This window comes from Papio anubis, chromosome 11 (genome assembly GCF_008728515.1).
Source record: "Papio anubis isolate 15944 chromosome 11, Panubis1.0, whole genome shotgun sequence".
Lineage (NCBI taxonomy): Eukaryota > Metazoa > Chordata > Mammalia > Primates > Cercopithecidae > Papio > Papio anubis.
Window position 1 is genome coordinate 20,851,761 of NC_044986.1, and position 16,433 is coordinate 20,868,193.

The 16,433-nt window shown below is 36.6% G+C and overlaps 1 protein-coding gene across 20 annotated transcripts in view; it reads right to left on the bottom strand.

The window, feature by feature from the left end:
- Nucleotides 1–16,433, bottom strand: part of VTI1A (vesicle transport through interaction with t-SNAREs 1A) — a 380,208-nt gene that overhangs the window by 277,536 nt on the left and 86,239 nt on the right. For 16 of the 20 annotated variants that reach the window (XR_002524575.2, XR_004177138.1, XR_001891551.3 and 13 more), the window contains exons 5-6: nt 15,047–15,067; nt 10,291–10,375 (exon numbers count right to left, since the gene is read on the bottom strand). Coding sequence is in view for 14 of the 20 variants with exons in the window: in XM_017944317.3 (XP_017799806.1) it covers nt 10,291–10,375; nt 15,047–15,067 (106 nt within the window). In the remaining 6 variants the exon portion in view is untranslated. The remainder of the gene's footprint in view (nt 1–10,290; nt 10,376–15,046; nt 15,068–16,433) is intronic. The other 4 variants (XM_017944318.3, XM_017944325.3, XM_009215348.4 and 1 more) reach the window with 1 other exon arrangement.

Genomic DNA, 16,433 nt, shown 5'->3' on the forward strand with positions numbered 1-16,433 from the left:
ACGGCCCTAAATTCTTAAAGTCTGGTGATGCTGCCATTGTTGATATGGTTCCTGGCAAGCCCATGTGTGTTGAGAGCTTCTCAGACTATCCACCTCTGGGTCCCTTTGCTGTTCGTGATATGAGACAGACAGTTGCTACGGGTGTCATCAAAGCAGTGGACAAGAAGGCTGCTGGAGCTGGCAAAGTCACCAAGTCTGCCCAGAAAGCTCAGAAGACTAAATGAATATTATTGTATTCATTATTCAATAAATAATACCTGCCACCCTGGTCTTAATCAGTGGTGGAAGAACAAACGGTCTCAGAACTATTTGTTTCAACTGGCCATTTAAGTTTAGTAGTGAAAGACAGGTTAATGAATCATAACAATGCATCGTAAAACCTTCAGAAGGAAAGGAGAATGTTTTGTGGACCACTTTGGTTTTCTTTTTTTGCGTGTGGCAGTCTTAAGCTATTAGTTAAGTACTTTTTAATGGAAACAACTTGACCAAAAATCTGTCACAGAATTTAGAGACCCATTAAAAAAGTTTAATGAGAAAAAACAAAAACAAAAAAAAAAGTGACTGGCTCTGAGTTTGATAAAAACTGCCTCAACAGGTATTTCTACTCAAATTTCTGAATGAGTTCTATACTGAGTTGATTAAAATAATAAGGTGAGTGGAAAGACAGTGTCAAGAACCAAAAGACAGAAGGCGATCAAGTTGCAGTACTGTGCTTTTATACCGCAAAATCTCCATATAATGAGACGACTTAGGAAAACTCTATCAGTAGTTCAGTCAAGACTTGGAAACAAATAAATATATTAAAAAGGCACCTCAAAATTTAAATGCATTTGTTCAGCTTCTTTAAAAAGTTTTAAACATGAAGCACATTTTAGTTGATTTTCTAAAAGTGTAAGCCTGGGTAAGCATATTAAAAAAGAGAAAAAAGAAAAAAAGTAAGCTTATACTGCTGTTGATCGTTTTTCCTTTACAAATTCTTTAAAAAGAGCTAGGTAAAGTAAAAGAAAAAAAAAGTGGTGTACATGAATTATCTAATTCCCATTAAAATGCCATAATCTAAAAATTATTTGTTTTCTAAAAGAAAAAATACTCCATATCTTTCTCTGGCTAACTCTATTAGGTCAAATGAATTCAAATTTTGATCAAATAAGCATAAAGGGCACACATAAACTGAACACATCATATAAAACAGGTCAGTGGAAGTATATTTCTATAATGGGAGATGTCTGCAGCTTAAAATTATTATTATTATTGAGACAGAGTCTCCCTCTGTTGCCCAGGCTGGAGGGCAGTGGCACAGTCTCGGCTCACTGCAACCTCCACCTCCTGGGTTCAAGTGATTCTCCTGCCTCAGCCTCACAAGTAGCTGGGATTACGAGCATGTACCACCATCCCCAACAAATTTTTGTATTTCTAGTAGAGACGGGGTTTCGCCATGTTGGTCAGGCTGGTCTTGAACTCCTGACCTCAAGTGATCCGCCCTCCTTGGCCTCCCAAAGTGCTGGGATTACAGGCATGAGCCACCACACCTGGACTATTATTTTTTGAGACAAGGGCTCACCCTGTTACCTGGGCTGGAGTACAATGGCGCAATCACAGCTTGCTTACTGCAGCCTTGACCTTGTGGGCTCAAGCCATCCTCCCACCTCAGCCTCCGAAGTAGCTGGGACTACAGGTGCATGACATTACGAACAGTTAATTTTTGTATTTTTTGTGGACATGGGGTTTCACCATGTTGCCCAAGCTGGTGTCGAACTCCTGGGTTCAAGTGATCTGCCTGCCTTGGCCTCTGGAAGTGCTGGAATTATAAGTGTAAGCCACTGCTCCCGGCCTGCAGTTTAAAATTAGATAACAATAACATGGCATGGAAATACTGAAATTGAAGAGAAATCCATATTTTTATTTTTTAAAAAGAGATAACCTTCATAGAAAAGAAACAGAACTCCCAAGGAAACCCTCAAACAGAAATGGAAAGAATCCACTCTACCAATTCTACAACAAATAAGGTTTGGGTAGAAAGTATTTTCTTTTATGCAAGGAACTTGAAAACACACGGCATTGGTATTATTCTTACTCAGAAAGTCTATTTTTGCATTTCCCTAATGAAACAAGATATATAGGAAATTGTGATGAATATGCTTTTTTTTTTTTAAAAAAAAAAAGTAAGTAGTGTTAAATATAGAGATAAAATGTGTTTTGACAAAAATAAAGGTGTATAATTAGTCCCTTTTGGGTTACTGGATGCTTTACTAGCTATTCTAGCTGCCAAGTAATGCCTACTCACATGTTCCTGAGGTAAGACAGATAATTATTACAGCTCCTAAAAAGACCATCCCTCATAACCACTGCCACCAATAATTAAATTAACAGACATAGCCATATTAATTATTTCATAGGGAGTATACATCCGTAAAATTTAATTAATTAATTTTTTATAGGGGGGGGTCTCACTATGTCGCCAAGGTTGGTCTCAAATTCCTGACTTCAAGCAGTCTTCCCAGCTCAGCTTCTCAAATTGCTTTGGATTACAGGTGTGAGCCACCATGCCTGGCCAGGAGTGTACATATTAACTATAGTTAGCTACCTGGCCAGATTTTTGCATATATATACACACACACACAGACACACACACATACATGTATATACACACATACACATATATACATACACACATATATATGCAAAATACAAACACACACACACATACACACACACCTGGTCAAATTTTTGCATACATACACATATACATGCAAAATACACACATATATGTGCAAACACGCACGCGCGCACACACACACATGAGATTCAATGAAATGACATTTATCCAGTTTGAATAAACACAGACTAAATACTAGCACTGGAAAGTAAGCATTTAACTCAACTTTAATGTGCATACGAATCACAGCTGATCTTGTTAAAATGCAAATTCTGATCCAGTAGATCCGATGTGGGGCCCAGGACCGTGCATTTTTAACAAGCTCCCAGAGGATGTCACTGTTGCTGGTTCTGGACCCCACTTAGAGTAGCAAGAAACTAACCCATTTCCTCTTTAGATTGATGCAAAATTGAACAAAATGACAATGTATGTATAAACTCAGAACTTACATGAAAATGATTAGACAGAAAAAAATACCATAGTTTTGTGAGATAATTTACAAACATATAAATTATTTTATTGTGCCTTTCTTGAACTCTAGGAAATAAGTATCATTATCATAATTGTTCATGTAAAATATTATCATAAACTTGGTTTTCAGCCCAGATTTATAATCACAAATGTCCATTACTGCCAGCCTGAAGGGACTGGCCACTGTTCATTTGTCCCTACAAGACGCAAAGATTAATAAGTCCTCATTTTTTGGGGGGCTAGCCTTACAAAAGAATATTTGGAAACACACGCCAGTTGTTAAAGAACTAACGGTAAATTTCAAGCTCTTTGTTCTTGAATGCCTTTTAAGCCAGCTTGTAATTTCTCCTGCATCTTCATGACCAAATTCCTCTGTCAGCAAGTTCAGTTGATAAAAGGACCAAATCTTGGATTACTATAATAAACTTCCTAACACGTCTCCTCATTTCCACCTCTGCTCTGCCACCCCTCCAATCCCTGTTCTCCACAGTTTAGATCAGGTCGCTTGCCTGATGAAAGTCCTCCATGACTGTCACACCCTACTCAGAATAAAATCCAGACCCCTTCCATGTCCCATGGCCCCACACAATCTGCCCCACTTGACTCTGCCCTAATCATGCTCCATGCCCCCTGGCTCACTTCACCCCAGCTGTACTGGTCTTCTTTCTGTTGCCTGAACATCCCGAGCACATTCTAGTTCCAGAGCCTTTCTGCTTGCTCTTCCCTCTTCTTGGAATCATCTGTCCCAGCTTACTGACGGCATCTTGGTACTATTCAAGGCTCAGCTTACAGGGTTCTTCTCTGGGAGATCTTTCCTGACTAGCCAACGTAAGGTAGCCTTTATCAGTTATTCTTTTTTTTGGAGGTGGGGGTCTTGCAATGTTGTGCAGGCTGGTGCAGTTACTCTTGAATACCTTGCATCATTAACCACTATTCAAAATGGTCTTGTCCATTATTAACTTAAGAAATGTCTGTCTCGGCCGGGCATGGTGGCTCACACCTGTAATCCCAGCACTTTGGGAGGCCAAGGTGGGTGGATCACTTAATACGGTGAAACCCTGTCTCTACTAAAAATACAAAAATTAGCTGGGTGTAGTGGTGGACGCCTGTAATCCCAGCTACTCAGGAGGCTGAGGTAGGAGAATCACTTGAACCCAGGAGGCAGACATTGCAGTGAGCCAAGACTGCATCATGGCACTCCAGCCTAGGCAACAAAGCGAGACTCCATCTCAAATGCCATCCCCATCAAGCTACCAATGACTTTCTTCACAGAATTGGAAAAACTACTTTAAAGTTTATATGGAACCAAAAAAGAGCCCGCATTGCCAAGACAATCCTAAGCAAAAAGAACAAAGCTGGAGGCATCACGCTACCTGACTTCAAACTATACTACAAGGCTAAGGTAACCAAAACAGCATGGTACTGGTACCAAAACAGAAATATAGACCAATGGAACAGAACAGAGTCCTCAGAAATAATACCACACATCTACAACCATCTGATCTTTGACAAACCTGACAAAAACAAGAAATGGGGAAAGGATTCCACATTTAATAAATGGTGCTGGGAAAACTGGCTAGCCATATGTAGAAAGCTGAAACTGGATCCCTTCCTTCCATCTTATACAAAAATTAATTCAAGATGGATTAGAGACTTAAATGTTAGACCTAAAACCATAAAAACCCTAGAAGAAAACCTAGGCAATACTATTCAGAACATAGGCATGGGCAAGGACTTCATGACTAAAACACCAAAAGCAATGGCAACAAAAGCCAGAATTGACAAATGGGATCTAATTAAGCTAAAGAGCTTCTGCACAGCAAAAGAAACTACCATCAGTGAACAGGCAACCTACAGAATGGGAGAAAATTTTTGCAATCTACCTATCTGACAAAGGGCTAATATCCAGAATCTACAAAGAACTTAAACAAATTTACCAAAAAAAAAAAAAAAAAAATCAAACCACCCCATCAAAAAGTGGGCGAAGGATATGAACAGTCACTTCTCAAAAGAAGACATTTATACAGCCAACAGACACATGAAAAAATGCTCATCATCACTGGCCATCAGAGAAATGCAAATCAAAACCACAATGAGATACCATCTCACACCAGTTAGAATAGTGATCATTAAAAAGTCAGGAAACAACAGGTGCTGGAGAGGATGTGGAGAAATAGGAACACTTTTACACTGTTGGTGGGACTGTAAACTAGTTCAACCATTGTGGAAGACAGTGTGGCCATTCCTCAAGGATCTAGAACTAGAAATACCATTTGACCCAGCCATCCCATTACTGGGTATATACCCAAAGGATTATAAATCATGCTACTATAAAGACACATGCACACGTATGTTTATTGCGGCACTATTCACAACAGCAAAGACTTGGAACCAACCCATATGTCCGTCAATGATAGACTGGATTAAGAAAATGTGGCACATATACACCATGGAATACTATGCAACCATAAAAAAGGATGAGTTCATGTCCTTTGTAGGGACATGGATGAAGCTGGAAACCATCATTCTGAGCAAACTACTGCAAGGACACAAAACCAAACACCGCATGTTCTCACTCATAGGTGGGAATTGAACAATGAGAACACTTGGACACAGGGTGGGGAACATCACACACTGGGGCCTGTCATGGGGTGGGGGTAGCAGGGAGGGATAGCATTAGGAGAATCCTAGGTTTGTAAGTGTGGACCTAATTAGTTAATCTCTCTCTACCTTGTTTTCTCATCTTTAAAGTGAGAAAAGGATAATTACTACATAGGTTTGTGGTGAGGATTAAAGAGAGAATGAATATAAAGTATGGAAAACAGTGTGTGGCCCATATTAAGTGTTCAATAAACATTGTATTATTTCTACATATGTTCAGTCATCAGGACACACAAGGCCCTGGGTGAAGGCTGGAGCCCCTCTTCTTCGCGACATGAAGGCCGGCAGAAGGTTAGCTCCCCGTGGTGAAGAGATCAGTGGCCACCTGGGAAGTCACGGCCAGGTGGCCTGCAGTGACTACTCAAAGGGTGACAACTTGTAAGGCTTGGTGCCCAGGGATGGGAGAGCAAGGTCATCACAAGTGGTACAGATTGTGATTCAAGGATGCGAGGCTGCTGAGTGTAGACAAACTCTCACAGTTCCAGAGATGCACTGCCAGGTGCACAGGGGCCCATCTACAGTACCGGTGGGACAGTTGGGAGGGTCTTAAGTTACCTGCTTACATATTAAAAGCAGAGAGTGAGCCTTGCATTTCTGCCCTTGTACAATTTCTCTTTCAGCCTGTTTCTTTCTTAATAATACAGCTCCCATTAGTTTTGTGCCTATTGTTAATTCTGGGATATTTACTTCAGAGAAAACAAGAATCGTAATTTCAGAACAAAGGGCAGATGACCCAGAATTTTGAGTATTAAGTCCCTGACCTCAAACCAAATGGATATCTCCACAGCTAAAAGTCATATCTGACTATTAATAGTAACAACAACAACAAAAAAAGAAAGAGCTGCTTTTTATTCACAGATTCTAGGACAAGAACTTAAAAGCAATGCCACACTGGATCAAGCCAATGGTTCAGGCAACCAGTGTAGTGTTCTGTCAATTAACTTGTTGCTTCATCAATTTTCTCAAATAAGAAAGGTTCCCTGAAACAAACTTGATTGGTATTAAACTCTGTCCATATCAGGGTGTGAACAGCACTTGGGAATAATCATGTGCCTTTTCTCAGACCCAGCACATTGCGGACATGTGACCCTCTGCTGAGTTCCAGAAGAGAAAATGACTGCCTATATGACCAAATAAGATATCAAAAATGATTCAAGAATTTTAGACAATGGATTTCATTATTTGTTAGGAAGACCCTATAACGTGCATTCTATTCTACTCTACTCCATTCTATTTTCTACATAACTTTCTTTTATAGTATTTGCCAATTACACTCATCAAGTTAATGAATAGAAAAGTTTATGGATTTTTGTTGAAATCTTTGCCAATGATTCTGAAAGTTAACCACTTCTGCTGATCGTGGTTTTTAAAAATGATGACTTTAACAGAGCTCTCTTTAGTTTCTAAGCCCCTAAATATATATGACCTTATTTTACTTCATAACAACCTTAAGGGATACACAGAATCTGGTTGACAGTTTCCATTTTGCAAATATAAGAACACTTGCAGAGAGGTTAAATGATTTCTCAAAGTCACACAGCTGATTAATGACATGGACAGATGATGTGGTTTTTTTCTCTCTCTAATTCAGTATATCAGGCCATAGTTACCAATTTTGTGGTCAAGTAAAAATTTGAAAAAAAAATTGAAGGCCTAAAACAGGGATGCCAATTTTGTTATTCTTCTAAGTAAAGGAAAAAAAAATAACTTCTACCTACTATTTCAATCATATTACAACTTTCCTTTATACCCCAAAATAGGACAAACATCATCTTCCAAATAAGTGTAGCCTTGTGAATTAATAAAATATGCTTTATGAGAAACTCACTATGTTCTACTTATCTTCTCATTTTGCAGTGCACTGGTGAAAACTGTTGTGGTCTAGAACTGGCTCTCAGATCAATACTTGGAATCCATTTCCCTCTTTTGTGCTGTTTCAAAAGTTATACTAGCTCTTCCACCTCTCTTCCTCCTTGCATTCCATAGTCTTTAAGAAGAAGACATCAATAAGTGCTGAAAGTTTTTCCTTTCCAAAGATGCTGTTCTGATACTTTAACAAATGATAAGTATCCTAAATTTACATCACAATCAAAATACAGAGCTATGGATTGACAAGCCATGACTCGGCTGAGGACCAGCAGGGAAGCAGGAAATACAGAAACAATATGGTGCCCACCCCAGTGTATTCCATCCCATTACTTCAGTAAGTAGAAAGAGCAGGAAAAATGCTTTGTCCCTGCCTTCTCATTTCCCACTCCACTTTCAAATTCATCCACAAAAGTAAATTAGCAATGATGACTCCCGTCTATGCACAGGCTGAGCCACATCTGTCTTTACTTCCACAAAGCCCATTCTTATCCATTCTCCCAGACTTGGTCTTGTATTCTGCGAGAAGTTCCCAAGCCTTATATGACAAGTCAACATCTAATTTTATAACACTTCATAGTCAATACCATAGTACTTTACTAAAAAGTCCAAAGGGACTGAGGTAGGCTGATGGGACACTCTTAGGTTGACATTTCCATGTTGGTTATGTTGATAGTTTGATGTGGATGTTATGTTTTAGCACACACCAAAAATAATAACCATCAAATCCCATTCAAGTATATAACCTTGATCAATACACAGTCATTTGGTATCTGCGATCTTCTTTCAGCTTTGAGAGGGAGCTATACGAATAGCGTAGTGAAAGAAAAAAAAGACACGCAACTATGTAGCCCAATCAACCAAAGCAAGCCTTGCGATCACGGTCACATGGAGAAGACCCCCTGAGCATGAACCAGCCCCATGTGGAAGGAGGCTGACCAATGGATGTTTTGTCAAGGAAGGGCCCTGCGATTATGGTCAGATTCCACAGACACAGTGCTATGTTCCCCAAGGATTGTCAAAGTAACACATTTTGTTTCCTATTCCTTTACTATTTATAAATTTCAATCATAATAAAAGTTATCTGCTAGGAGATAAAGATAAATGCCTGTAGATCATCAATGACCACACAATAATAATAACATTTATATTTGTACATGTGTTTTTTGGTATATAAAACAGTTTTACATGTACCATTTTTTCTTAAGAATGTTCAGAGATAGGCAATATTATTTCCATGTTATTGAAGAAGAAACTGAGGCTCAGCGAGGTTACGTGATCTCCTCAAGGTCACAGAAACAAGAGCTAGAACCCAAGCCTGGTCCTCTGACCTCATGTTCAAGGCTCTTTCCATTATTCACACTCTTTCCAAGAACAGTCACCTCTAAAGGTGAGCTCCCAAACAAAAAGAACACACAAAAGCTGGCTTTTATTCCAATCAGGGCAGAAAGCCAATCCATCAATTACCTCAGGGCGAAGGGCTGTCCATAACTATTAAATCTGGAAAGGTTTGTGGTTTTCTTTAGTTTTTTCACCATTAATAGAATGCAAAAGTTGTTTGTATTATTCCTATTTGGTTGCCTAGAATTCATCATATTAACCAACCAATATAGGGCAGCCATGAACACAGGACAAGAAAAACACTGGCCATTCATAAAAGAAATTATGTGGAATCATTTTCATCATACTTGCTCTTACAAAATAAACATTTCTGTGACTCTAAATTTTTAAAAATTGATAAAAATATTGTGGATTACATATTTTTGTGGTTTACACATTGGGAAAGAGCTATCCAAAATATACAAAATAGATTATTTACAATCTATGCTTGACAAAACAAAATAAAAAGGGTAGAGTAATAATAAGAAACTGATGACTAATAAGGTATTAATGGATATTTATTTACTCTGGAGACAAACAGTCATTGCATGAAACATTTATAATAAAAAAGCATGTTCATTTTAAGTAGACTAATTTTAGAAGTCGTACTAAGATTATGTTTTCTGAAATTAATAACTGAGGTTAATTCAAACCAAAAGTTTGAAGAGCATTAACTAATGCTAATAAGATTATCATGAACATGAGCCTTACTCCTTGCTACGACTTTTTCATAATTTTTGTATCTGATTATAGGCTCTATTCATGATTTATTTTTAAAACAGGATTATTAGGAATCATTTCCAACACCAGGACAAATGTGCAAAGTAAAGTAGATATTGTTATTTCTTTGTCCCTAGTTCAAATGATTTAGATTGATTAAAATGTTAATTTTTACATATGTGAATAAAACGTAAAGGAGCAAACAACTGGAGACTGCACCATGTGCTAGCAATCATTGCGGGTGGGTAAACTGACAACATGTAACTGCATATTAAGACAAATGTAGAATTTAGACAAAGTATTCCATCTCTTTTCAGATGTATACTTTTAAACCTCAGGAACTGTTTTCAGTAGATGTCATGCCTTTTAACTTGAAAAAAGATAAGCGCAAATAAGCTCCCAATTGTCTCCCCAATATGTAAACCACATCTCGGGCTGCTGTCTCTGCTACTCCTTTGAAGTTTCCCTGAAATGTCATGTGTTGTGAAGACTGCTGTGCATAAGCAAGACAATTTGCTCACTCTCAGAATTCTTACCGGTTTCCACTGCTATTTGGTATCCAGCCTCTAGTCTCCGAGATGACCTTTCCAGCCTCTCTGTGTTATCGAGCAGATGTGCCCTCTGAAAAAGAAAAAGGGGGAAAAAAAAATCAGACGGCCGTCTACAATGTTCTTTTTTTGCCTTAAAAAAAAAAATGCCTTCGTATGCCCTAACATGGGGCGGGGGGCTCATAACCCATTACAGTTAATTTTTAGCGAATTTTCCATTATAGGAACCACTACCATAGACAGATTTCCAACACTCGCGTATGGACCATTCACTTTTTTGTTTTTAAAAGGAGACTCACGTTGTATATGGCCACAACGAATCTTACTCCAAAGTACTGAGAAAAGTACGCAGACCATACCCAACTGGATCTTTTCTGTTTCAGCAGAGACAGATATATGAGATACTTGCATAGATCTATGTGCCCTATTTGTATTTATTTTTTATAAAATGCAATCATTTCAAAAATCCATTTGCTCCTTTGATTCTTGCATATAGAAATTTTAAAACAGGAACTTTATTTGTAAGAAAATGATCCACAATTTTGGATGTGCAACAAGATGCTATATAGAACAACATATGCTACTAAGCCAGAATACTAAACAGTACTTCTAGTTTTCAGACAACTGGAGGCAACACTAAGAAACAAGAGACACATGTTTCTCCATTTACATAGATGGACAAAATTGTGGATTTGTTCCTAAATATATGGCGCTATGTAGATTGAAGTTGATATTTTAACACACAGTGCTTTAGACTGTGAACTAAATTTAGAGTCATTATATATACCTCTTTTATATTTATCTGATGGGGAAATTAGAGGATTTTCTTCAAATCCTCAGCTTCTAAACTTTCTTTACTCCATTGAGATGCTTGTTAATTTTTTTTTATATAACCATAATGATCATACATTAGATCTATTCAGGTTGCCAGATTTATAAGCTAATCATGGCTATGAATGGATAAAAACTGATGCATGTGTGTATGTGTGTGTGTGTATATATGCCTAGATACTTAGAAATATACAAATGTATGTATCTGTGTGTGTGTGCATGTGTGTACATGCATACATGTATCTGCATATATTAATATCTTCCCTTCTTAAATCAGTTTTGGTATTTGGCCAAAAAGAAAGAAAAAACACAACCACAACTCCTACAACTTTGTGTTGTTGACAGATGTCATTTAAAATTGGAGAAATGCTTTCTAATAATAATAAAAAAGGAGGTGCCACACATATTATCTGAGTGGCTGTCGAGCGAAACGATCTACCTTGCTCTAATGAGCCCCCATGGATCTTGGAGATGCAAGCTGTATTGACATGCACACTTAAGCTAATACACCTAGACCAGTGCCTCCAAGCTCTAGCAGCCAGGGATGCTGACAGAATATCTCGCTTCCATCTTCAAAGAAAGGAAGTGATTAGTATGTTATCATTACCATTCAAAACGTGATTTCCTTATTCCCTCCCGGCATAGGTGACACATCTGAGATGCGGCCAGACGTTGGAGGCAGCTAAAGCCACATCAAAGCTTTCCTTGAAATTTTTTTGGGGGGAAGGGTGGGGGGGGTGAGAATCATTAAAACAATGCATTTAGAACAGAGAGATAGGACCTGATGTGAAGGTCAGGAAGCTGCAACAACAGTCTATAATAATTAATAGAGTCGTCCAATGTACAGCAGAGAAATTAAGAGAAAAATTGTCCCCTCCCTCTGCAAAAAAAAAAAAAAAAAAAATCTAAATAAATAAAACAGAGAAAGGAAGGAAAGCTTCTTATATCATTAAAAAGTAAAATCACTGAAGGCTGTAATTAAGAAAAAGAAGAGAAAGGAGAGCTCTATGTGTCTGGCATTGATGACTGTTTTTAAATAAAATTAAACACTTTACTAAGGCTTGTCAAAAATAGCTTTCTTATCCCTAAGTTTCCTTATGTGCAGGTTCTGGGAGCAAGGATTGCTCTTCCCTTCCCTGAAAATTGTTTTCTACCTTAACAAAGGACTTAACTTCAAACTGGCGATTCTCTAAAAAGATATCAGATCTGTGAAATCAAAAGTAAATCTGAATTTTAATCCAGAATAAGACAACAAAGATTTTTGCTTCATTTTCATATTGGATGAAATCCCAAAATTAAAAGAAAACATTTAGTTATTAGAGATTAAAAGAAAAAAAACAAAGATCGATACTGGAAATGGACTTCCACTTTTATAATAATATTTAATGTAGGAAATAAAGCATTTAAATGTAAAATAACTGGGGGGATTTCATGGTTATAACAGCAAAATTTCTGAAAGACCTTTAAATATATATATATAACTAAATAATAGAAGTAACTCTTCTTCAGGACAGTTCAATTTTATCAGAGTAAATCTGCACACAAGAGGACTATCAGTTTACCACCAGCTTTACAGCAGGATTTCACTTTGTGTTTTGGAACCTCTTCACTTAAGTCAAACTAAAATCAAGTTCTTGAAACAGCTGTGCTATTTACATTGTTCCCTTAGTTGTACATTGCCCTGGTCTCTGTAAATGAAAGGAAATACACTACAGTAGCAGCTGATGCTTTCAACTTGCCCCCACACTCCATCCCAAACTCATTCTCTCACCCTCTTCTCAGCCCTTTTCAAAGCAGGTAAGTGAAGCTGTGCAGGAGCTTCAGACAGAGCTCAACTTGTGTGAGGAGCTGCGCAATGTGGAGAGCTGGAGACGCAGGATTCAAACGGAGCTCGGCACAGCCAACGCCAGATCAGCTCCCTCTGCACTACAACCCTGCCTCCAAGCATGCCCCCTCTCCAAAACTGAGCCCAAAAAGAGCATCACAAGGAAGGGAAGGGGCATATTTTTGTTTCCAAGCGAAACAAAACACATTTTGGAGCATCTTGTCTTCTTAGCACAGTTGCAAGTTAAGAAACATGGGGGTAACATTCACTCTATGATTACTATTAGAATCCCGACTGAGAAATAATAACTTCTCAGCAAGCCATATACCAATGCAGCATCATCACTGTAATCTAGTCTATAAATACCAATGCTAGATCCATATCAAAGACTGTTAAAAGAATATTTCAGAGTATATTATTCTATTAATTGATTAATTCTTCCAATTATAATGAAATTACAGGTTACAGTTTCGGAAACATGAATTCCAGAACCATAACTGATGAAACTGCTACTACAGGCTCAAGAAAAGAATTAAGCCATCAAACAAAAATAAAAAATACTTTAAAAGAAATGCAGATGTGATGTTTTAAGTTTTTGGAATTAAGATTTCTAATTTGACACAATTAGGCTTAACAAAAATAAATCTTCCGTCAAAAATGTTGATTGTAATAAGCCACAATTTAATATATAAATAACATTCACTGCTTAAATTCAGGGGCAAGGGCTTCACGTAATTTCTTCATATAGAGGTTTTCAAGTTAATTGTTAGTTCCGTTAACACTGGAAAATTCAGATTCTTCACCTAAACATGAACATAAGCAAATACAACAAGCAGATACTCTATCTTGCAGAAAAATAATATTTATGTTATCCCTCACCTCAAGAATAATCTTACACATCAAAACTGCAACTGATTATATTCATTTAGTAAATATACAACTGCTCTCCTGTAGGGAAGATAACACAAAAAGGTTGTAGGGTGAGGGTTTTTGTATATTTCTCCCCTTCATTTTATATATCATGATTACTTTTTCTGAGGCAGGATGTCAGTAATGCATCTTAAATTCAAAGAGTTGTTGAAAACCACTATCTAGAAGCTTCTAAATTAACATCTGCGTCACATAATGATGACATACCAATAAAAAAAATTCGAGAAAATTCTCAATCAATGCAGTCAAACTAAACTCAAAAGTAATTCATACTACTCTATACTATAAGCAATTAGACAATTTTTAAATTGCAATATAGGCCATTATGTCTTGATAGAAAAATAAAACCCAACCTTACTAAATAAAAAATATGACTACCTCTAAAAAAGAGTGCCAAAGCATATTTTATATGTTTGACTTAATTTTTTAAAAATAGAATTATTCAGCATCCCTCATTAACACAAGGATACAATTATAAACATTGTGGTAAATATTTGCTGAGCCACACAAAAAAAGTCTGGCGTTGCATTATGAAATAGTCCAGCAAACTCAGAAAAATGAGAATTCACTTGGGTGCTGTATGCTACAAAAAGGAAAGTGTTTAACAATGACGAAAACTTTGGCCATTCTTAGGTATCTATGTATACAGAGTAGCAGGGCATTTATAACATATGTGTGTTTCCCCAAAAGGATAATAGATCCATGGTGTTAAACCTAATAATTTTGGGTGGGGGAAAGGAGTTTATTTAAGAACAGTTTACAGTAAAGTAAATCAGAATGTTAGAAAAAAAAATCATACTAGCTTCTTTGAGAAACTACATAAATAAACTTGAAGTTAGAGCCTACAATAAAACTACACTCAGGTAGAGTTTTAAGATATTCCTTCATTATTCCTCCTTATTTTCGGCCATTAAAGTATTAACTTTGTCCCAGTTCCAACAAAGAACAATGATCCCTGAGATAAGCATGATTAGGATATAGTTGTGTTTTAAAAGATTGTGAGCAGAAAAGATTACTGAACAATATAAACGATACTTTTTGCTCTGTGTAGATTTATCTGGAAAAACAAATCCAAAGATCCACTTCAGATTTAAGAACTCAATTTTATAGGGAAAAGCAGAATTAAAAAAAAAAAAAAAGAAGCTAGGAAGTACTCACCTCTTCACGTAATTTTATCAACTGCAACATGAATGCACAAAAAAAAGATAAAAAGGAAAGAAATGGCAGGAAAGAAAGATCAGTTGTGTGACAGGATACAGAATTAACATTGACAATTTATCTGTTTACATGTTTAGCATTTAAAAATCACAGACAAACACATTAAAAGAACCTAAACATAGACTACATGCAGAGTTTTTTGAACGAATAAAGATCACTTTCTCACACTGTCACATTAAACAAAGAGAATAGTGTGAAATTCTCTTTTAAAGTACATCTAAGACACCATCATGAAATAAAGGGGAACGACTTCATAGAAGTCTATATTATAAAGAAAGAAAACAAGTTTACTGTTCCTCTCTTCTAAGAATGTACCATTGAAGAGGTTTTGTATATACAAGTTTTCAGGATGTTTCTCTATTTGGAATCTTGACAACTGATTTCAGATTTTACCTACAAATGAAAATGATTAATAATAGCTCATGCTTTGGTTCCAAAAACTATTTAAAACAACAAACTATTATGTTAGTTAATGTTATACTTGTACCCACTCTAGTAATAAGACTGCATTTGGAGGTAATGTTATTTTAATAGAAAATAAAGTATGCCAGGATAGAGAATACTTATTTAGAACATAGTATCAAAAATTCATTATCATATGAACTTTCGTGTATATAAGAGTCAATTTCTAGGTTTTTGTTTTGCTTAAGAGGCTACTGCAATCATGTGACATGTTTTCATTTTAATTTTTGAATGATTTCTTCATTTTTCAATTTTCTTCATATTGTAAACTGCAATGAGCTCTTCATTCATTTATATTGCAGTTTGTTTTCACTAAAGTCAAACAAAAAAATCACTCCTTACTTGTTAGTCAGTTCTCCTATGATAACATTTTAATTCTCTTATTTAGAACATTTTTCTATTTGCCTTAAATATATAGATAAAACAAGCTGCTTAACTCTTTAGGAACTAAAATAATTATATAACCATATATCTGGCTCATTGTGTGTGTGTGTGTATGTGTGTATGTGCATGTGTATTTGACACTATTCTCAACTACAAATATCACTGTATAAGTGAGATGACGACCACAGTTTCTGCAATGACTAGAAACTGAAACCTATGTTGTTAACAGACTAAACCACATTCCAGGTCTGAAATTTGCATCCTCAGCAATTCAGGTCTACAACTGATAATTTTTAAACATCCAAATATCTGTAACATCTGTTACAACACTTGACATATGCAGGCCAATAAATTAAACTATTGCTTTGGGAGAAATGTGCCTGAATTGCTCACTATAAGTCTCTCTAAAAGTATCATGTTTACTGTAGCCCGGATATCTCAATGCTTAATGCTGTTTTTGTCCCGAATTCAAGGAAGGCAG